Below are 24,149 nucleotides of genomic sequence, written 5' to 3'. Positions count from 1 at the left end.
ATTTTCTTCCAGATTTTTGGACGTTTCGAATAACCCCAAATTCTACTCATTTAGTAAGAAGAGAAATTCTAGTTGTACGTCTGCTCCATTGAAATCCACAGGACGGTTGTGTTCGTCGGTTATCCAGATTCTAAATTTGTTAAATTTTTCTTCACATGGTCTGTTTCTCAACCCCGTCAAATAATGTTTAAGTGTATCTCCGAAATCACATTCTTTCAATGGAATTCTTGCTAGTAAATATGACTTACTTGAATTGTAAATGATATCATTTTTATCGATTATATCGCAGTGAATGTGGAAGTATTCGAACGGTCTAAAATTTATTGGCTTGTCGCCCCATGTACTCGTCAGGTTTTCCTACCAACTCAATAAATTCCCCCTTATGAACATTAAACCCCAAAAGATATTTCACTTTCTCCGTAATGATTAGACAATACTGCAGTTGATCTTTTTTCTATACTTTATTTTGCTAATTTGTTAAAACGTTCTGGGAGATCAAATGTTATTTCACCAACACTCCCAGGAAGTGGAAACACTAGGGTAATTTCAAGTCTTAGACCAAACTTAGTATAATGAATACAAAGATTCTTAATTTTATATTTCTCACCCATTTCTAAATCTTCAAACTTACCATAATACTTTTTTGTTTTGTAATCTAAAAATGTGTTAAAATTATCATAAAGAGTACAAAGATCTTTTGATTTAGGTTGGAACCCCATGTTAGAATATCTGTTTAAATTATCGTTTCTCATTGAGTCGTAGAATATATTCTCACATAAGCAAATTCTGTTCAAATTGGAGTTTAGATCTTTTAGACTTATTTCACCCTCGTTTATCATTAATTCATAGAACATATTCTCACCTAAGAAATATCGATTCAAATCGGAGTTTAGATCTTTTACACTTATTTCACCCTCCATTATAATACTTTTTTTTAAAATAGATGAATAATTAAGATTAATTAAGTAGAAATGGACTTCATAATAAATGAAAAATATTGTGAAGAAGCCAAATTTGAGTATTAATTAACAGACCAATTAGACATAAAATCAATTAAGTTGAAATCGATAACCATTTACAATTCATGGTGGACTGGTGATAACGTTCCGGGTATTACCAAATTGGTAAAAATGGAAAATGACTCAAGACAACAATCCGATTATTTCTATGTCCCTTTTGATGGTCATTTCAGTTTGTCCGAACTTTGCTCCTTTATCAATGAGCGCATCAAAAATCTTTCAGGACTTGTTAACATCAGCTGTTACAATGACAATTATCTTATCATTGAACTTACTGAGGACAAGTTGTTTATGTTGAAAGATTCCTATCTTGGTGATGAATATTTTACAATAGTAATTTTTTTTTTTGGTTTTAAACAAACTCAATTCACCAAGAAAGGAAAATACTCCTCCACCAATCCACTTAATTTTTACAGGAAATATATGTTCCTACAAGCTACTTTTGGTTGACAAAAAATAAGGCACTCTTAAACAATAAACCGTCTGCAATTTGCATTGAACTCTAATGAGATCATTCCCATAATGGAATTTAAGTTTTTTAGTTTTTTTTAGGTTTAGAGATTTTAAGTTTTTTTATTTTTTATGTTTCTATTTTTAGATTTATTGAGAAAACAAGATTTCATGATGTTGGTTTTTATTTTTCCGTTGTAAACAAAGTAAATATCAAGATTTCCCTTCAAGGTTTCTCGCTGGGATTCCGTCATCTTGTTAAACCGTTCTGGTAGATAAGTTGTGATTTCAACAATACTACCCAATTTCGAAAACACTAGAGTAATTTCCAGTCTTTCACCAAACTGACTTTGTGTTTTACAAATATCTTTGATTTTGTATTTTCACCAATTTCTAAATCTTCGAGTTTACCATAATTCTTCTTTGTTTTAGGTTTGAAATCTGTGTTCAAATCCTTTAAAAATGTTGATAGATTTTCGACATTTTCAACTTTTTTTGTTTTCAATTATTTTACCCTCCATTTATGATACTTGATTTTCTTAAATAGACGAATCATCAAGTTCTTCAACAGTTTTTAAAAAAACACCTTAAATGCAACAAATAAAGTATCAACCTAAAAAAGTATTTTGTCGAGATTGTCTTTCTGAAGTTTTTAAGAAAAACTACAACCACCATCTAAAATCTGAAAAACATAAAAATAACACAAAAAAACTATCAGAGGAGTTAAATAGAACACTAACGTCTAAGAACGAACTTCCAGAGGGAGTCGGCTCGTTTCACGCTACTTCGTATGCTCCGTCGGGAGCTGACGCTCCCTCAATTCAGAACGAAGTTCCCCCAATTCAGAATGAAGAGCCGATGGGAACTCAAACGAATGAAGAGCCTGCGGGAGCCGATGCTCCAACTGAAGGAACTACTAACAGTTCTATTAATACTTCACAACTCACAGAAAAAGAGGACGGTTTTTGTCAATGGCGGGTAAAATTAAGGGAATAGAAATAGTTAACAAATTTGGGACGCCAGCAATCGCTGGAAGAAAGGAAAAAAAACATTTACCTTCAGATTTTGCAACTGTGCAGTTTAGACAACCAAAAGTAGTAACAGACTTGTCGAATTACAAAGAGAAATTTGTTGAGATTTTGTCACTTCTAAAAAGCTATCATTTTAAGATAAGTATTAATGTGGAAGTTTACTTCTCTAAAGCTTCTTTTTTAAAAGAATAACACCGAAATACTTCATGGAATTCAATCTCCTTTTGAAGTTGTTTTTTTTTAAATCAAAACCAGAAGTTGCCATACAAAAATGTTTGGATTACATAACACTACAAATCGGAGAGAGATATTTTAAAGGAAGTGGACTGACACTTAAAATGATAAACAGAGCGGATTTATTTTTGGTTGCATACAGAGATACCAAGGGTGGGCACTTCATTAAACTTCCTTTCAAATCTAGTCCGATAATTAATGTACAATGTAATGACGGGAAGTGTTTTTTGTGGAGTTTGCTAGCAGCGTGTTACGAACCAATTAATCACCATTGTAATTCTAGCTCTTACGGGGTCTATGAAGGTAAAATAAAAATAAATACTTTTCCGGTATGTGTAAAAAAAGATGTACCAAAAATTGAAAGAGAAAATTATTTGAAGATTAATTTTTTTGAGTTGGTGAAACCAGCGGGGGTGAATAAGCCATTAAATAATATGTTAGATTACACTTTCGAACCACTCTATCTATATGATAATTTTGAGGATGAAAACGTAATATATATTTTATATTACCAATAACATTATATGCTACTGACAAACATATCTGTGTTTTTTCGTAATAATAGCAGCCATAAAAAATATTTATGTGGAAGTTGTATGAATGTTTTTGATAGGGAAATAACTCTACTTAATCACAAAAAGAAATGTGGGGTACATGGTTATTGCGAAGTTAAAATGTCACAGAAGGGAAGCGCATCAGCGAACCTAAAATTTAAAAACCACTCGTTTAAAAAAAGAGTTCCTTTCATGATATATGCCGATTTTGAAGCAACTAGTGATAATGCAAATGATTCAGTGGGTGTTCTAGTAAAAGTTACTGAGAGAGAAAAAACTAAGCAATTAAAAATCCAAAAAGCCTCTGCGGTGGGATGTTATATTCATTTAGATTATCCAGAACTTTTTGAAAGTGAATATTTTTCATACCATGGGGAGGATGTGGTTGATTGGTTTTGTGAATGGTTAATGCAGAAGGAAGATGAATTTAAATACAGAAGTAGAAATGGGGCGCCAGCCCTCGCTGGAGTTGACTAGTGAAGAGCAAGAAAAGTTCGAGTTGGATAAGAAAAACCGGAACTGTTATTATTGTGGCAAAGATAATAAGAATAATGAAAAAATAGTTAGGGATCATGACCATTACATGTAACCTCATGGCAAAGCATGCCAACTTTGTACCGATTCTCTTCCACAATCTTAGTCACTATGACTCTCATCCTTTCATTAAAACACTGGTTAAAAAAACATTGATTAAGAAGACAAAAGGTAACAGACTGAAACTCCTTCCCGAATCAGCTGAGGACTATATTTCCTTTCAGTTTGGCTGTTTTCGGTTTTTAGATTCCTTCAGATTTCTGCAATCCGGTTTGGACAACATCACAAAATCAATGGTAGATTGTGACTTCAAAATCACCAGGAAGTTTTATCCAGACAACGAAGACTTCAAATTACTGAGAAAGAAAGTTTCTGTGCCATATTCTTTTTACACCTCACAAGAAAGTTACAACGAAGAAACACTCAGGGAAGATATGTTTTTTAACGATTTGAAAAAAGAAATGGAACCTCTGGAGGTGTATCAAAAAGCAAAAGAGATTTGGGATCACTTCAAAGCGAAAGAAAGTGGGGGTGGGATCATGGAAAATTTATAGATTTATACCTAGAATCTGATGTGTTACTTTTGGCAGATCTTTTTGAAAAATTTAGAGATGTCAATTTAAACTATTTTGAAATCGATCCTTGTCATTGTCACTCTGCTCCTGGTCTCGCTTGGCAAGCGGGTCTGAAATATACAGGCATCAATCTCGATCTACTATCTGAAGTTGATTCTTTTCTTCTATTTGAAAAAGCAATGAGAGGTGGAATTTCTGGGGTGATGGGAACTAGATATATCTAAGCTGATGACTAACCTAAACTTCTGTATAGCAACGAAAATAATCCTTACGGTTGGGCCATGATGCAAATGTTACCTGAGTCTGATTTCAGAGTTTACGAAGAAATACCCGAAATAACAGAAGAGAATATAATGAGTATTTCAGAAAATTCTCCGATAGGTTTTTATTTTGAAGTCGACATGGAATACCCAGAAAAAATAAAGTTTAAGTCGTTGAATTTTCCGTATTGTCTGGAATCATTATTTATTCCCTATGAGGAATTGAGTGACTACCAGATGGAATTGCTGGGGAATGAGATGAGACCAAATGTTAAGAAACTTATCTTGAATCAGAAAAATAAGAATAACTACATAGTGCATTACAGGATTTTACAATTTTACCTAAAGCAAGGAATGGTGTTGAAAAAAATTCACAACATCATAAGTTTTAAGCAGAAAAAGTGGTTGGGAAAGTACATCGATTTCAACACCAAACAGAGAATGGTGGCAAAAACAGACTTTGAGAAAGATTTTTTCAAAATAATGACAACTCATTTTATGGAAAAACCTGTGGAAACACAAGGAACAGGAAGGATGTTGAGTTGGTGACAGATCCAGATGTTGCAATGAGGAAACATGCCAATCCTAAGTTTGATTCGGAAGTTATCTTCGACGAGGATTTGGTTGCAATTCTGATGAGAAAAACAAGTATGGTGTTCAACAAACCAATTTACATTGGAGCTACGGTTTTAGAACTATCTAAATTACTAATGTACAAATTCTACTACGAAACTTTACAACCACACTTTGGGAAGAAAACACAGAGTTGATCTAACTTGACACTGACAGCTTGGTCTTAAAGTTAAAGACTGACGATTCGACAAAAGATCTTACAATTCTGAAAGAACATTTCGACTTCAGTTACTACCCAAAATATCATCCACTGTATGATAAGAGTAAAATGAAAGTCCCAGGATATTTTAAAGATGAGTTGGCTGGAGATGAAATGAAAGAATTTATTGCTTTGAAAAGTAAAATGTATGCCTATAAAACTGACACCTCGGAGGCAAAAAAGTTAAAGGGAATAAGTAAACATGTGGTAAAAACTGGGGTTTCATTTGATGACTACTACAGTTCGTTGTTTGATAAAAAAACATGGTACCATGATATGAGGGTTCTGAGATCTGACAAGCACAATATGTTTGTAGAGGAAGTTAATTAAAGAAGTGTAAATCCATTCGACGATACGAGATATATTTTAGATGGTGGAATTTCAACAGTTCCGTATGGTTATATCGAATAAAATATTTAGGAAAAAAAATATATTTTCAATGGAACAAAATTTAAATTCAAAATTTAGAAAAACAAGAATAATAATTGAGGGTAATATTTCCGCCGGAAAATCAAAGTTAATTGAAAGTTTGAAAGAATTTAACGATGTGGAGGTTATTCCAGAGCCTATTAATGAATGGAAAAATTATAATGGAAAAAATATGTTGGAACTTCTGTACAGTAACCCTAAATAATATTCAGAAGAATTTCAAAGGATGGTACTGGAAACATCTTCTAGAAATAATAACAATGCAGATTCTGAAAAAACAATAATTTCTAAGAGAAGTATTTTCTCCCTATATCACGTCTTTTTATATTTGAGTAATTTTGAGGGGGAATTAACACAGGATCAATTAAAAAAAATTGGGAAGAAGTATTCTAAATATTTTTATGAAATGTGTGAAACTGGAAAAACTCCAAACTTCATAATTTATATTCGAACAGATCCAAAAATTTGTTGTGGGAGAATGGTGGAAAGAAACCGCCCAGAAGAAATGACAATCAGTTTAGAATACCTAAATTATGTTCACTACCTTCATGAGGAAACATTCGTTGAAAATAGAAAATATTTGTCTATACCTCCTGGTGTTATTGTTTTAGACGGAAACGATAAAATAGAAAATGTAAAAAATATATTTACTAATCTAATGCAAACTAATAAGTATAAATGCTGTTCAAAATGCAAAATAAATAAACCCTAGGAGTATTATTTTAAAAATGGTCAATCCAGAGATGGGTTGCAGCGTTATTGTAAAGATTGCAGTAGAAACTATAATAGGGGTTACATGAGAATAAAATATAAAGATCCTAATTTTTATGCTATTCACAAAATACGGGTTTCTATGAGTCAATGTGGTACAATGGGGGCGCTTGAAAAATATCTTGGTTGCACTCACCAGTTTTTCATTGATTGGTTGAATTGGCAAAGAGAGGGGGAAATTATTGTAGATGAAGAATCCGATCATGTTTTACCGGTGTCCAATTTGGGGGTTCCAGAAATCTGCTGGAATTGGGTAAATATCAACCCGATCAGTAAAAAAGAAAATCGGGATGAAGGTGCAAAATTATTCCCAAATATCTACAAACTTCAACTTCAAAAAGCCAAAGATTTTCTGGAAAATTATGTGTTCCCAAATGATGAAGAAAGGAACAAAACTTTGAGTAAATTATCTGATGTTGAAATACATCCTGCAGTGGTTAACACCTTAAAGTGATTTTATGTTAGATACCGGAAGCCATTCATTGAATTTTTTTGAGTAACCTTTCCATTTAACTAAACCATATTTTTCTCCTTTAACTGTTTTGTAACGTAAATTGTTTTCGATTTTGTATTCAATTTGATCTGGGTTTGGAACGTAACTTGATTCCTCTGTGTAAAAAATACAACTATAATTTCTGATTGATAATCCTCGAGCTGGTAGACTATGGGTTTTGTGAAAAGTATTTGTTTGATTTTAAAAACTTCTTCTGTAAAATTAGGAAGATAACCTTTAGAAAATATAGTTTTGTATTTGGTTATTCTAACGCTGTCACCAATCTTGTACTTTGGTTGTTTATAATCGTTAAGTAGAAATGCACCATAGAGGTTGTACCAAACTGTTCCGGTATTATCTTCTTCTCGAGCTTCGATTGGTTTCATTCAAATGGATGAGTGAAATGTGTTGTAACCATTCACTAGGTTTTCAAGAATATCCAACCATTTTTTAGTCTCTTTTGCATTGAAAAATTTCCATATTCTAGTTTTTAAAGTACGATTAAATATTTCTACAACGGCTGCTTTTTTACTTGAGAAAGTTGAGAACCATTCTACGGGAGAATCCAACTTACCTCGACACGAGTCCATGTCATAAACCTTTTTCTGAGTTCTAATAATACCGTAATGTAGTAGGGGTAGCATGGTAGATCGAACAGCTTGTATTACCTGATGGTGGTTTTCATGGGCCTACCTTTTGTAGGCCTTTAGTCCCTCAATAGAATGATGTAAATGCTGGACATTTCCATGGAGCAGGACTTCAACTTGTCCAGCGCGCTAGATTGAGGGGTATAATAATTGTAGACGATTGTAAAAGCCTTAGTTACGAGGCTTGGATATTAGGACGACTAGATGAAATAATTAGAGTGAATAACCATAAGCCACACTTTGTAGTGGGATTACTTTATTCTGTAATACGCTATTAACCTTTTATTCAAACACAATGTACGGTAACGAAATCATTTAGCATGTACTGAGCAGACTACTCGTCATTTTCGTGGTCAGAAAGGAACTCTAAACCATCAACTTGCTCTTCATCTTCAATAACTAGGTCATTGATACCGATATTAGCATGTTCTGCCACAAGGCCACTTACACGCCAGGCAACACGCACTGCCTCATCAACAATTCTCTCCCACGCTAGTCCAATCATTCTTACGACTTCTCTACACGATATAGGCGGACAGTTTTCGTCATCATCCGTATTTCCTACCTTCCACGCCTTCCAGATCGACCTCAGTCTCGATTTAAAAGCATATATGATCGTTAAATCCAGTGGTTGGACACGCGAAGTACAACCTCCGGGAACAAAGTCGATGCCGCCACCCAAGTTATCTACTGCTTCTCAAAACAGTCCATTAAGGTGAGCGGGATACCAGTCCACAACTAGCAAAAATGCAGCTTTATCAACGAAGTCGGTGAGCACTGTTTTAGCCCATTGAACTAACGATTCCATTCTAGCCCATCCATTAGGGCTGGTTGTTAACTGAAGAGAAATATGCAAAATGTTCAGTTCTTCATCGATGGAAATCTAGAAAGTTTTACTAGATTACAACTTTGTCAGTTCCTACTCCAATAGGCACAAGGAAAGAGCGGATTTGTACCTAGTAGGATTTTGTGTTGATATGACTTACCCTAACGTTTTCGCGTGCATGCTCCCTCAGTTCTTGCATAACACGTCCGTGCGCAACTAGTCTAGGGAAATTAATCTCGGCAATTCCTTTCCTCCCATCAGCCGCAATCAGTAAAGTGACTGTACATCCTTCTTTCGGGTTGCCCCTCGAAGATGGGATGTCGGTGTCGCGGTTTCCTTTGTTGTCCATCGAGTAGTTTGGAGGAAAGTCATAACGGACGAACATTTGATTCATATTGAAAAGATGATCTGGTTGAATGTTCTGTTCTCGTAACGTGTCCGCAACTTGTCTCTGAAATGCTTCAACAATTTTTCCAGCATTCGGTGGTATCTTTTTGAAGTCCTTTGTGGTGCGCCTGTAACTTATTCGATGCCTGAAATGAAATAAGCATGTCTATTACACAGACCGAAAGTGAATGGTACTGTGCCTGAGTTCTTCGAAAGAAATGGGACGACGCCATTTGGGTCAACGAACAATAGAAACGTAATACATTAATATGATTCACCTTTGCATGAATCCTTTCAGCCATGACTGTGATGCCCTAAAGTCCAGTCTATGGGGGCAAAGATTCCATATCTCCATCTGGCAATTCCCCGATCCACTGACGAAATTCCCTCGTTGCTTGTCCTGTGAGATCTTGCCCAGCTACGGGAAAACCCAGCGTCCTTCTATTTTGATACCAGTCTCCCAGAGAATCTTCCACCTCGGCCCAGAAACCTTTAAGCACAAACAATAGCGTAATTATCAGCGGTATACAATTATAAGACTTTTCAGTGAACAAGCAAATAGTTTATGCTTAAAGAGATCAAAATCTTTATTTAGACTGGCTGAACGTTGTAAAAATAACTAAATATGTGATTACATCTTATGCAGTTCATTGACTGGAGTCAGTAATGTTATGCACGATATGCAATGTTACCTTGATGCCAGCTCACGACCCGGGGAAATCGAAACTGCTAAATTTTAAGAATGGAAGCTTATTCCCACCTTAGGGTTCAAAACTCCCCATTTTTACAAGCGTTTCGCGATAGGTTTCCTTTAGCCTGTGGAAATCGATTGCTTACCATTGCCAAGTTGCCGGTATCTTCTCATTCGTCGTTGTCGTCGTTGACCCTCTACAAACTCAGTTCTAATGTCATCTTCGTTTCTTATCCAGTCCCGAAATGTCGGCGCCCGAATATTTCGGAATCTTGTAAAATGAGTTGGTTTCTGCCCATGTTCCAGCCCTTTTAAATGAGCTAACCAATAAATCGATTTTTTGCTGTAAGGAGTATGCCTGAAGCCGTCGCTTTGGCGGTCCCCGCCTCGTCCATCGTCGTATTTAAACAGCATGAGCAAAGAACCAAAATAATCCAAAAGCAGATCATTCGTCTTCGTTTGGAAAACAAATTTTGCAGTGTGGGCCTTGATCAGGCGTGTGTCATGCCCCATAGACATTTCTAGGCCTTACATCATTCGATTGATTGAGGGGCTGATTGAAGGCCTACAAAATACCACCATTCGTTCAGGTAATACAAGCTGTTCCATCTATTATTTTGCTACCCCTACTTATTTACGGTATTATCAGAAATTTTATGACATGGACTCGCGTCGAGGTAAGTTGGATTCTCCCGTATGTTATTTTTTCCAGTAATTCTGTCAGTGATTTATTGTAGAATTCTTTACCATCATCAAATTGTAGTTGGCTTTCATTTGTATAGGCTACAGTACTTTGGGGGTTAAAGTATAAATCTCTCAGATATTGTTCGTAAGAACTTCGTATGTTTGAAACATCTTTCGTTGGAGAGCCAACTGCCTTTAGAACTTCATCTGTGGAGAGCGAACTCCCGTTGGAACCTTTTCGGTGGTCATTTATTTACCATTTTCTTATTGTTTGTAAATGGCTGGAATGTTAATTGGTGCCGTAGTAAACGCCGTTGCCTTTTCTGGATCGGGATATCTATTCAAAGCCATTGACAAAAATGGTTATCAAGACGAAATGAAAAGACACAGTTTAGCGATCGAAAAAATACAAAGGGAATCTAAGGCGTGGGATGAACATCGAAAAGAAACCATTGATTTCGTTAACCTTCAATTGAAAACAGAAAATGAAAGTGCAATTGATTTCCGAAATGTTTGTGCTTCTTTTGTTCTCTACAACGAACTTCATCCAGAGAATAAAGTAAAACGTCGTAAAATGCCTGAATTAAAAGATTTCTACCGACAGAGTGAGGAAATGAGAAACTATGAATATCTTTTTATTGTCGGTGGTGTAATCGGGGCAGGACTTTTAGTGAAATATATGATGTGAGGCGGGGGTGTGTTTTTGATTTTTCGATTTATTTTGATGTGTGTTTAGCATGGAAATGATAGAAATGTTGGATATCGTTTGGAGTGACTCTTGGGATTAACGTTTTTGCGTGAGTAGTTGATCTTAACCCTTTATTAGTTAGGTTTTTTAGAACATTGGTGTTAAGGAGCTTTAGTGGGTTTTTTTCGGGGTGTAGAGCAAATGTATTTAGCGGTGGGGTGCCTAAATCAACAGTTTTAGAGTTGGAACTGGGGTGCGGAGAGCTTGGAAATCATGAAAATTTGAAATTTTGAATTTGGAGCAGCCGATTTTGTCGTTTTTCACTCGCTAGGGGTGTTAAAATTTAGCTGGATCACCGCTAAATACATTTACTTATTCAAAGTATAAGGATAATGCATGCTAGGTTATTTCGGTTTTGTATTGGAAATATGGCAACTTTGATAGGTGTTGGCCTTTTATTTTTACAATAGTCGTAGATATCGTAGATTGCATTATCCTTATACTACCGTGTGATCCGCCATCTTCGCCATATGCAAATACTTCTAAACACTCACCAATACACATCTTCATACTTGCCTCTTTGCACACAACAAGAGAAGGATCTACATGTATTGTGGCTTTGGCGCGTTAAGCATACATGTACAGCATGTCGACTAATCTATTTTGGGAGGGATTGCGAACCTATTCTCAGTACAGCAGGTATCCCCGGGGCACTGATGGAGTGAAAACGTTCCGTTTCAGGGGATATTCCGAGGGACACGATATGGCCATTGTTTATGGGTGCTGTCTCTGGATTATGATGGGATTTGCAAATGAAGGTGACCATATATGGTCTGTCTGAAAAAGTGCTCTACCACGGCTTTCAATACTTGATGTATCTGAAGAGGCACTCTTGGCATGGCCTACCAAGGAGCTGCACACGGGGCTGAACCTCTCCTAGCTTGACTGTCGACTATAAAGTGTCTTGCCTGAGACCTTGCTAGGAGGAGCATGCATTTTAAAGTTATAGTAGTGATATTGTAATTGGTTCAAGACATTCGGCAGCCGACATGATATGTGAAGGCCTATCTGAGTTCACCTTCTTCTCCTCCGTATAAAAAGGGGCCTATTGCTGACTATCAAAAAGCGAGGCATGTTGACATTGCCTCATAAACTCTGTCGGACCAATTGATATACTTTTTAATGCAAGCAACATCACAGGGTCCGGGTCTGTGGACAGTTGGTTAGGGTAACTTGTCTTTTCGATATGGCCCCTTTGATATTGCATTAGATTTTCATTGCAATTCAATTTTCAACGTATAGCTCATTTCAAACTGCCTGCGCCACGGATAAAATGCTAGTACTACCCAAGTAAAGCAAATATCAAAATATACATAAACATCCAGAAAACTGTTGAGATTATTTTGATTGGCTCAAGCCACTGACGATTACATTTACAAATTGAAAATTGCTCTCGCCTGAATATTTTCGCGTCCCAGGAAAGTTTCTGAAGAAAGGCGACTTTTCAGCGGAATTACCAAAAACTCTTTCAATTTCTTCAAGAAAGGAAATGAAAAGGCCAGGGGCCATTGTGCTCACCGGTATTTCGGTAACGACTTAATTGACAATTGACATTGACAAGTAGGTCAAATCAAAACCCTGTATAATATGTAATGTATCCTTGCTGGGAGTACCAACCATAACAACTTTATCGAATACGAATCACTAATGAGCGAGATATCACACTTTCTAGGTTTTCACTTTTTGCCCCCTGGTGACCAAGTTGAGAAACAGATCAGACCAAAATTCAGTGTCAAGGTAACCTGACATAGGGAGTCTTGTGTACAACGTTTCAAGCCCATAACCCTAGCAGTTACGAAACGTGCCAGAGTTACGCTCAAACGGCCAATTTACGCCATTTGACCTCTATGACCTTGAAAAATAGGTCAAATCGAAAACCTCTATGATATGTGATGTATCCTGGCTGGGAGTACCTACCAAAAAAATTGCATCAAAAACAAAACACTAATAAGTGATATATCACACTTTTTGTGTTTTCAGTTCCGGACCCCTGGTGGCCAAGTCAAGAATCAGATCAGACCAAAATTTGCTGTCAGAGGTCACCTGACCTAGGGGGTCATGCATAAAAACTTCAAAGCTCATAGCTCTACCAGTTAAGAAACGTGTCACAGTTACAGTTACACTCAAAAGGCAAATTTACACCATTTGACCTCTGTGACCTAGAAAAGTAGGTCAAATCAGAAACACGTATGATATGTGATATATCCTTGCTAGGAGTACCTACCATAAAAATGTCATCAAAAACAAATCACTAATAAATGAGATATCACACTATTTATGTTTTCAGTTTCGGCCCCCTGGTGGTCAAGTCAAGAATCAGACCGGGCCGAAATTCAGTGTCAGAGGTCATCTGACCTAGGGTCATGCATACAAAGTTTTGAGTCCATAGCCCTATCGGTTAGGAAAGGTGCGGTGCCACTGTTTTTGAAATAGGATACGACGGACGACGACGGACGACGGACACTGCGGTGTTGTATAGACTCACCGTACCGGTGAGCCAAAAAGTACACTCATGGTCAAAAGTAAATGGACACCAGTTTTTCTTGAATTTCTCAAAAACTAGGCTAAGCAGACAGATTCACCTAACACCGATTGTAGCAAATGATCTTGGCTATTGAATAATGCTAAAATTTTTAAAATCTGTTTAGTTTTGCCTTTGATAGGAGAAACTTGGTATATGTCTCTTTTTCACTACTTCTTTATTAGCAGGAATTCCCCAATAAAAATTACATCCTCATGTTCGACTCATGAAGGCCTTTCATAATATATCCAGTTTTTGAAATAATTCAAACTAGAAATGTGGTTTTTGGCCACTTTTACGGTAATGATTTGGATCATGCTTGACACATCTACGACATGGTCCCTCCTTATCTATTGAACAGACCTTTTGAGTGAATGAGTGGGCATTGTGTTTTTCATGGCAGGGTGGTCAACAGACCTTTTACAAAAGGTGGACAGTATTATCTAAATTTGAATATTGACAGGCCTATTCAATTATTATTGTGGTGGGTTGTTGATCAATTTTAATGCTTTTAAGAAGTGACTTGTGGTCATTTAGGCCACTTCATGTCACTTGAATAATTGTGTTGGGATTCCCAGATTAGTAATCTGACCAGTTAACTAAAATGACAACCATGTAACGCAATTGGTATTAGACCTGACCATAATCGTTGGGCGTGTGCCTAGTCATTGTGAAACAGACAGATCACAATACAAGACAATTGGCATTTATTCACAACCACTTCACTTCATTTGGAGTTGACAGTAGTTTAATGGGACTATGTCAAAGGTGTCTCCAGTGGGGTAAAAATCATTACCGTAAAAGTGGCCAAAAACCACATTTCTAGTTTGAATTATTTCAAAAACTGGATGTATTATGAAAGGCCTTCATGAGTCGAACATGAGGATGTAATTTTTATTGGGGAATTCCTGCTAATAAAGAAGTAGTGAAAAAGATACGTTTACCAAGTTTCTCCTATCAAAGGCAAAACTAAACAGATTTTTAAAATTTTAGCATTATTCAATAGCCAAGATCATTTGCTACAATCGGTGTTAGGTGAATGTGTCTGCTTAGGCTAGTTTTTGAGAAATTCAAGAAAAACTGGTGTCCATTTACTTTTGACCATGAGTGTACATTTCGCAAATCTGAAACGTAAAATGCCTCCGAAAAATTAAGCAGTTTACAGATCATAACTGCATAACTGTATCATTGACCTTCACCATATCAAAGGAGTTTCGGATGAAGAGGATTGTTGGGGCGTTACCTTTTTCTCTTTGTTAACATCTGCTCCACCTTCCAAAAGATCAGCTACGGCCTTAATGTGACCTTTATTGGAGGCGATCATTAGCGACGTCTGGCCGTCCTAAAACATGACAGACATACAGGTGATAACCAAATAGTGTATTAAACAAACAGATCAGGAAGAAGGATAAATAATTTCAAACGATTCAAAAACCCACTGACCATTACATTTCTAAGTTGAAATTTTATTGTGGATTACCAAATTTCTTTCGATTTCTTCCGGAAAAAAAACACCTTTCGCAATTTTTCGTTTTCAGAATCTATGTTGTCTGCAAAATTATCAATTTAAAACGCCTCCAAAAATGTAAGTTGTTTACAGAGGTCATCAATCCATAACTGCATGTTTGCCTGCAGCAAATGACAGCTGATGACTTTAAGAAGTTTCGGATGAAGAGGACTGTTGGGGCGTTACCTTTTTCTCTTTGTTAACATCTGCTCCACCTGCCAAAAGAGCAGCTACGGCCTTAATGTGACCTTTATTGGAGGCGATCATTAGCGACGTCTGGCCGTCCTAAAACATGACAGACATACAGGCGATAACCAAATATTGTAATAAACAAACAGATCAGGAAGAAGGATAAATAATTTCAAACGATTCAGCCATCCACTGACTCTTACATTTCTAAGTTGAAATTTTATCGTGGATTACAAAATTTCTTTCGATTTCTTCCGAAAAAAACACATTTCGCAATTTTTCGTTTTCGGTATCTATGTTGTCTGCAAAATCAACAATTTAAAACGCCTCCAAAAATTTAAGTTGTTTACAGAGGTCATCAATCCATAACTGCATCATTTGCCTGCAGCAATATCAGCTGATTATTTTAAGGAGTTTCGGATGAAGGGGACTTCTGGGCAGTTACCTCCATATCTTTGTCAACCACTGCTTCAGCTGCCAAGAGAGTAGCTATGACCCTACTATGACCTTCATGGGAGGCGACCATTAGCGCCGTCTGGCCGTCCTGAAACATGACAGACATACTGTCAATAATCAAATTTCGAAATATACGAACAGATAAGAGTAAAGATCATTGTGAAAATATTTTATCAATTAAACCATTGCCGTAAACTGCCAATTTTCACGCCTTATTGATATTTGTGAACGTTAATGGGAAGAAAGAAAGTTTGGTTTGTCGTTTCATCACAAAAACATTTTCTTGGAGGCGATCGATAGTGCCGTCCAGCCATTCTGAAAGAAGACTTATACTATGGATAGTAAACAGATAGGGCCTGAACTTAAGACTTGTTTAATTGACTCAATCCAGTAATTCACACCAACTATAAGTCGCCAATTTTTTGGTATGCCATTTTTGCAACCATCGAAAGGTTCTTGAAAAAAACAAATGTACTGTGGGAGATCACCAAATTTCTTTTCAGTTATTTTTTATCTTCTGCAGAAATTAAGGCATAACATCGCTATATTTATTTTCGCGAATCGGCAAAATTTGCCTAAAACGCTTCAAGAATTAAATGTTTTACAGTATATCATTATATATTTGTATCATTAGCCTATTGCGCAATTGATTATGAAATCAAGGAGGGTTAGATAAAGGTTGCTTTTGGCGTATTACCTTCTCCTTTTTGTTCACATCTGCTCCACCTTTCAAAAGAGCATCCACGACATTATGGTGACCTTTTTGCGAGGCGATCATTAGTGCCGTCCGGCCGTTCTGAAGAAGACAGACATACCATCGACAATGAAAGATGGAAATACTTTATTCACAGTTTTAAGGTTTTAAACGACCACTGCGTTGGCCATGCCCTGATCCATGATTATGAATACTGCATAGCCACATTCATAAATTGATGCATGTCTTCAAGCGCGAATTCTGTCTGGATTGGCTAGTTCAGCAATGAATTGACAGATTTGACGTAACCGCCTGGTCATCATTCTGGTATTCTGACTAATCACTAGTAATCGACACTATTTCTTTAATGAGAGGCAAAGATAAGATTACACACTGTGGCCTATGCTCCGGATTTGCCTGAGTGTTATAGCATTGCTAAATTATTACTGCCTCATTTTTGAAAAGGGGCTGGACATACTACATGCTGAATTGGTTGTTTAAAACCGAGAATAAAGTACTCTAAAACTACGAATACATGGAATGAGGCTCCGCCCCCAATCATTACAATGGTTTTGGATGAGGATGGGCCAAAAAGTCAGGTTTTATTCTTTTATCAATGGCATGGGCCAGTGGAGTCGCATGAGTTATAATATTGCTCTCATCTTCGCTGACATTGACGGTGAAAGAAATCAACATCACTGGTTATAGTAGGTCCATTTCTTCTTATAAAATATATCCTATTGTGTTGTTCCTTTAGAATTGATATTGAGGTTTTAGAATCCCTCCTCGCAATGATTGGGGGCGGAGCGCCATTCCTTGAGTTCGAGGTTTTAGAGTATAACAATAGAAAACTCTTCACGGTAGCCGTCAATCGCAAATTTTGTGCACCTATTTATTTGTGCGACACGAGAATGTCTCTGGAAGTAACATAATTTTTAGTTCGGCGGATAAGAAAATTTATTTCGTTTTTTTATATAGTACATCTATTGATTTGATTTTCGGTAATCTAGGTTACAATGGATAAGAGTCGGAGGTTGAGTTTTTCTAATATGCATAATCCAGTAACCTATAACGATCATCGTGAATTGAATTTTTTCCACCTTTTTTTGCCACTTTTTAGTTTGGCAGTTAAAACATTTTTTTGGTCTTCCCCATAATGAAAAAGCCAGGGACTTGTGCTCACCATATTAATATTATGTTTATTAAAATTCAATTATTGCTGGTAAGAAACGTACGAAGCCAGTATATAGTATATAGCCAGTTAGAAATTTTAAGCAATTTGACCCATATTACCTTGAAAAGTAGATGAAATCAAATACCCATGTGACATACAATACCGTTTAGTGGTTATATCAGATATGGGGCAATCGGGCTATTAATTGAGCCATAATAAAATAATTACGGTTTTCAGATTTGACCACTGGTGGCCAAGCGGTGAATCAGATCGAATCGAACGTCGGTTCCTGAGATCATATGACAAAAGGTACCGTACATGTGTACAAAATGTGAGATCAATGGTCACGGCAGGTAACAAACGTGCCATAATTAGAACGAACAACTCACACCATTAACTCTGTGATCTAGAAAATCAAAACGGAATAATGTGCGATTTATCCTTGCTTTGAGCACCTACCATCAAAATATTACCGAAAACAAGTCACTAACATTGTGCTTTTTACCTGCTTTGCCTTTGGCCATCAGGTGGCCAAGTCAAGAATTATATTAGGTCAAAATTTTGTGTCAGAAATATCTGACCTAGAGCGCCATGTGTACCAAAATACATGTTTATCGCTTTAGTAGTTAAGAAATGTGACTATATGCTGTCAGCGTTGACCCCAACCCCCCTCCAGCTGATCAATTGCAAAATATGATAATTTACCCCTTTTTCCGGTCGCTGATCCGACTTTCAACACTCCAACAGCTACCTAAGGCAACGCTGATAGCATATACTACAACCTTAAGCTGAAAAACAATAAAATACCTGAGTCCTGAATTTCCAAAAAGAAACATTTTCTCTTCACCAAAAACGTTAATCTCGAAATCTCACATGGTTAAATATCAAATATACCTGAATTTTCCACGTCCGAAGGGAGCTAACGCTCCAAAAACGAATAAGTAATAAGGAAACGAATGTACGACTTACCTACGACAAAACCTAGAATCATGGGTGAAAAACTTCACTCTTCATCATTATTCATGTACATTTGTCAAGAATTCATTGTTTTAACCCACAAACACTACCAAAAACCCAACATGAAACATTTCTGTTAACACTGGGGTGTCTTTGGTTTTTTTAATTTTTTTTCCCCAAAAAACCTGCCAAACTTATGGATTGGGACACCCTGCTGAACATACGCACTGAAGTAATTAATGTTAAACAGATGTTACCTGAAACAGATGTTACTGTTAAATGGACATAAATGTTATTGATCTAATGGAAAGTTCAATAGCCGAGTGTGTAAAGCATGGAGCTTCCACACATGAGGTTGTGTTTTGGCGTAGGTTCGTTTCCCGGTGAAGGCAATATATGAAGACTGCCTATGCCAAGCGTGTTTCCTGCGCATGCAAGTCGGTTGTTTAGTTACATGTTACAATGAAAGATGTCGCTGAAAATCGGTTGCCAAGTATGACAACTTCCTGTTGTGATTTGTTGTCCATTGTACATCGGACATGCGCAAACGATGACAGTTTTGCAACCGGCTAACACTTGTTTGCTCGTTGTCATTGTACAACGAGCAAACAAGTGTTAGCCGGTTGCAAAACTGTCATCGTTTGCGCATGTCCGTTGCCCAGATGGCAGGAATGATGGGTAATGACGTCAATGCTGCCATCTGATAGCATTTGGTCTAACCAAATAAGTTAACAGTGCTGCTATCTGATAACTTTTGGCCTAACCAAAATTCAAGGGAAAATTCAAGGAAAAATTCAAGGGAAATTCAAGTAAATTAAATGCCTATGTCACCGCTAACAGATTTTTCAAAGTACAAGAGAGTGATATCACGCCAGAGTTTTTAAAATTGAAAAACAGAGATGAATGTCTTAGAGCAATCATATGTTTACTGTGTACTGGGATCACAGGCCCTTACTAGAACCCCAATGACAAAGTTTCCTTATTACTTAAATGGATACCTTTAAAGAGTTAAAAGTATTTGTCACAGAAACACAGAGTTTCAGCAGTGAAGTTTTAGATCCTACAATGTCTTATGGTTTAAGGAATTGAACCCGAGGCGGAGGACCTTGGTTGAGTTACCAAGACACTCGAGGGTGGAGCTAAAATACAGTCCAAACCCGAGCCGACAGGCGAGGGTTTGGACGAAATTTTAGCTCCACCCTCGAGTGTCTTGGTAACTCAACCAAGGTCCTCCGCCTCGGGTTCAATTTCTATTCTAAAATACATCAAACTTAAAAAGATAGGCCACGAAAATAACTTGAATATGTGCGAATTTGGCAAATTCCATCCATCGCCGGCCCGGCCGGAGCACCGGTAGCGCCGTTGTTTACATTATGTTACGGCAACGTTACAGAAAATGAGACATGTACATTTTGTACAGCGCGCATAGGAAGTCCGCATCTGCTCGCTCAAGTGATGCTAAAATCCGCGCAAATGGGCTATTTGGAGCGTTCTTCTCGGCAAATATGTGTAGTGCTCATTAAAAAACTCAGGGTGGTTGATGCTTCCTTGGCTGATTTGTGTTTGAAGCAGTGTTTTGAGAGCCTCAAACTTCTGAAGTGAGCTGAAATTCCATTGACGTGACGTGTGCATGGTTTCCACATTTTAGTGCAACCCGAGGGAACTTTGGTAGAGCATCTTGGTTGCGTGTCCAAAACACTCCGCTCTCAGAACGAGGCTTATGCATTTTCCATTTAAAAGTTGTCTTTACGGTACCAAGGTATTTTAGAATTAACTTTTAAGAAGGAAACAGAAGTGAATAAGTGGTTGTCTAAGTGTGATATGTCTTACTATCCGAATCAGGTGAATTTTGCTGTTTATTGCGCCACAACGTTGACAGGACTACCGGAAGTGACTGAGGTTGAATTCTCGCTGGTCAAATCAATCTACAAATTTCACGTTTACTACCAAGTAAGAAAAATACTCAAACAGATGGAAGTACCCTTACCCACGGATGACGCATTTAACTCTACTAGGGGCAGAAACGCGCGTCGGTGGAGCAACACAACAGCCCAACAATAGGGACCGATGGACATTGTTGTAAACTACAGTGACGGTATCCAGTTTTACTTCTACTATTCTGATTTTATTGTCTGGTCCGTGTGTATCATTGGTTGATCCTGTACTCCTCAATATGTGCCATTTGGACAGCCCACCTGCTTGACTACAAGAGAATGTTTCAACAACAGAGTTGCAACAAAGTCTATAACGTCACAACGTCATTGAGAAACCACCCATGAGTCATGATGTCATTCAAACTGTGAACTTCGAACAAGACAGTGCAAGTCAACCCCAGCCACCCTGATGAAGCCTAGAGGGGCAGAAACGCGCGTCGGTGGAGCAACACAACAGCCCAACAATAGGGACCGATGGACATTGTTGTAAACTACAGTGACGGTATCCAGTTTTACTTCTACTATTCTGATTTTATTGTCTGGTCCGTGTGTATCATCGGTTGATCCTGTACTCCTCAATATGTGCCATTTGGACAGCCCACCTGCTTGACTACAACAGAATGTTTCAACAACAGAGTTGCAACAAAGTCTATAACGTCACAATGTCATTGAGAAACCACCCATGAGTCATGATGTCATTCAAACTGTGAACTTCGAACAAGACAGTGCAAGTCAACCCCAGCCACCCTGATGAAGCCTAGAGGGGCAGAAACGCGCGTCGGTGGAGCAACACAACAGCCCAACAATAGGGACCGATGGACATTGTTGTAAACTACAGTGACGGTATCCAGTTTAACTTCTACTATTCTGATTTTATTGTCTGGTCCGTGTATATCATCGGTTGATCCTGTACTCATCAATATGTGCCATTTGGACAGCCCACCTGCTTGACTACAACAGAATGTTTCAACAACAGAGTTGTAACAAAGTCTATAACGTCACAACGTCATTGAGAAACCACCCATGAGTCATGATGTCATTCAAACTGTGAACTTCGAACAAAACAGTGCAAGTCAACCCCAGCCACCCTGATGAAGCCTAGAGGGGCAGAAACGCGGGTCGGTGGAGCAACACAACAGCCCAACAATAGGGACCGATGGACATTGTTGTAAACTACAGTGACGGTATCCAGTTTTACTTCTACTATTCTGATTTTATTGTCTGGTCCGTGTGTATCATCGGTTGATCCTGTACTCCTCAATATGTGCCATTTGGACAGCCCACCTGCTTGACTACAAGAGAATGTTTCAACAACAGAGTTGCAACAAAGTCTATAGCGTCACAACGTCATTTAGAAACCACCCATGAGTCATGATGTCATTCAAACTGTTAACTTCGAACAAGGCAGTGCAAGTCAACCCCAGCCACCCTGATGAAGCCTAGAGGGGCAGAAACGCGCGTCGGTGGAGCAACACAACAGCCCAACAATAGGGACCGATGGACATTGTTGTAAACTACAGTGACGGTATCCAGTTTTACTTCTACTATTCTGATTTTATTGTCTGGTCCGTGTGTATCATCGGTTGATCCTGTACTCCTCAATATGTGCCATTTGGACAGCCCACCTGCTTGACTACAACAGAATGTTTCTACAACAGAGTTGCAACAAAGTCTATAACGTCACAACGTCATTGAGAAACCACCCATGAGTCATGATGTCATTCAAACTGTGAACTTCGAACAAGACAGTGCAAGTCAACCCCAGCCACCCTGATGAAGCCTAGAGGGGCAGAAACGCGCGTCGGTGGAGCAACACAACAGCCCAACAATAGGGACCGATGGACATTGTTGTAAACTACAGTGACGGTATCCAGTTTTACTTCTACTATTCTGATTTTATTGTCTGGTCTGTGTGTATCATCGGTTGATCCTGTACTCCTCAATATGTGCCATTTGGACAGCCCACCTGCTTGACTACAACAGAATGTTTCAACAACAGAGTTGCAACAAAGTCTATAGCGTCACAACGTCATTGAGAAACCACCCATGAGTCATGATGTCATTCAAACTGTGAACTTCGAACAAGACAGTGCAAGTCAACCCCAGCCACCCTGATGAAGCCTAGAGGGGCAGAAACGCGCGTCGGTGGAGCAACACAACAGCCCAACAATAGGGACCGATGGACATTGTTGTAAACTACAGTGACGGTATCCAGTTTTACTTCTACTATTCTGATTTTATTGTCCGGTCCGTGTGTATCATTGGTTGATCCTGTACTCCTCAATATGTGCCATTTGGACAGCCCACCTGCTTGACTACAAGAGAATGTTTCAACAACAGAGTTGCAACAAAGTCTATAAGAATATATGTATTGTGGTGGTAGGAATCTAGGTAATTATAAGCTATTTTAACAAAAGCCCTTACAGGCCTTTTTGTCTCAAATTAGCTTAGAAACCCCTAAGAACCAGACACCACAATACATATATTCTATCATTCATTAGATTCCCAGTGAAGCGTTGCAATGAAATGGTAAGGGAAGCGTTGCAGTGAAATGGTGAGGGAATACTAGAGCTCAATGGGTTATTCCATTAAAATAAATGGTCTTTTTACTGTCTTCATTAACCAAAATTCAAGGAAAAAATTAAAGTAAATTAAATGTATTATCCAATAGCAAATCAACATAAAAGTAAATTCACCTATGACTTCTTTAATTTAGAAGTAACTGTTAATACTAATAACTTCTTCAGACTACAAGAAACTAAGATAACACCTGGGTTTTTGAGCCTGAAAAATAAGAAAGACTGTCTGGTACTGGAAAAGAATCCATTATCGTTTTACCAGAACCAATTTAACATGGCTGTTTGGTTTGCTACAACAGGTTGTGGTATTTCAATAGACGATCACTTGAATCACAGTGACCCATTGTTAAGGTCAATTTACAGGTTTCATGTTTACTATCAAATATTGAAGATCATGAAGAATCTAGAGATACCAATTCCAGGTGAAAGTGATTTTAATGAGACAAACAATAACATTAACCGTAGGAAACTAGGAGGGTTATTGAGTGAATTTGGTTTAAAAGACGAGTACGATTTCTCGGTGTTTGAAAATAACGGTGGTTGGAGGTCATGGAATGTACCGGATTACAACCCGAACATAACTGATCCCGGATATTACATCAATGATTCTAAAATCAATTTCTTCCTCATGCAAGTTCATGAAAATAGAATGCCACCGATGTTCAGTAAAGACTGGGATGGTGGAATGGCTAATTTCAAATATCCAGATATTTTCATCAAGGATCATGTCAGGAGACACAAGAATGTATTTGATGTAATTACACAAAATGAATGTCAAACCTATCAACAATTCATGATATTTAAATCAAATGGTTTCTCTAATCCTGGAATAGAGAGGTTGAATGATACAATAAGAACATATGTTTACTGTATTCTGGGTGCTCAGGCGTTGACCAGAACACCAATAATTGGAGTACCGGGTACAGAATTGGATGCACAGAAGGAATTTAACAAACTATTAAAGGATTCGATT

General features: G+C 37.6%; 1 protein-coding gene across 1 annotated transcript in view; it reads right to left on the bottom strand.

Annotated features, from left to right (window-relative positions):
* LOC135502097 (ankyrin repeat domain-containing protein 50-like) overlaps positions 1–24,149 on the bottom strand; it is a 357,552-nt gene that overhangs the window by 81,588 nt on the left and 251,815 nt on the right. Inside the window, exons 15-18 of the mRNA XM_064794655.1 lie at positions 16,536–16,634; positions 15,828–15,926; positions 15,380–15,478; positions 14,930–15,028 (exon numbers count right to left, since the gene is read on the bottom strand). Of these exons, the coding sequence (XP_064650725.1) occupies positions 14,930–15,028; positions 15,380–15,478; positions 15,828–15,926; positions 16,536–16,634 (396 nt within the window). The remainder of the gene's footprint in view (positions 1–14,929; positions 15,029–15,379; positions 15,479–15,827; positions 15,927–16,535; positions 16,635–24,149) is intronic.

This window comes from Lineus longissimus, chromosome 18 (genome assembly GCF_910592395.1).
Source record: "Lineus longissimus chromosome 18, tnLinLong1.2, whole genome shotgun sequence".
In the NCBI taxonomy this organism is placed as follows: Eukaryota; Metazoa; Nemertea; class Pilidiophora; order Heteronemertea; family Lineidae; genus Lineus; species Lineus longissimus.
Note: the sequence above shows the minus strand (reverse complement) of the source record. Positions and strands in the feature narration are given on the sequence as shown.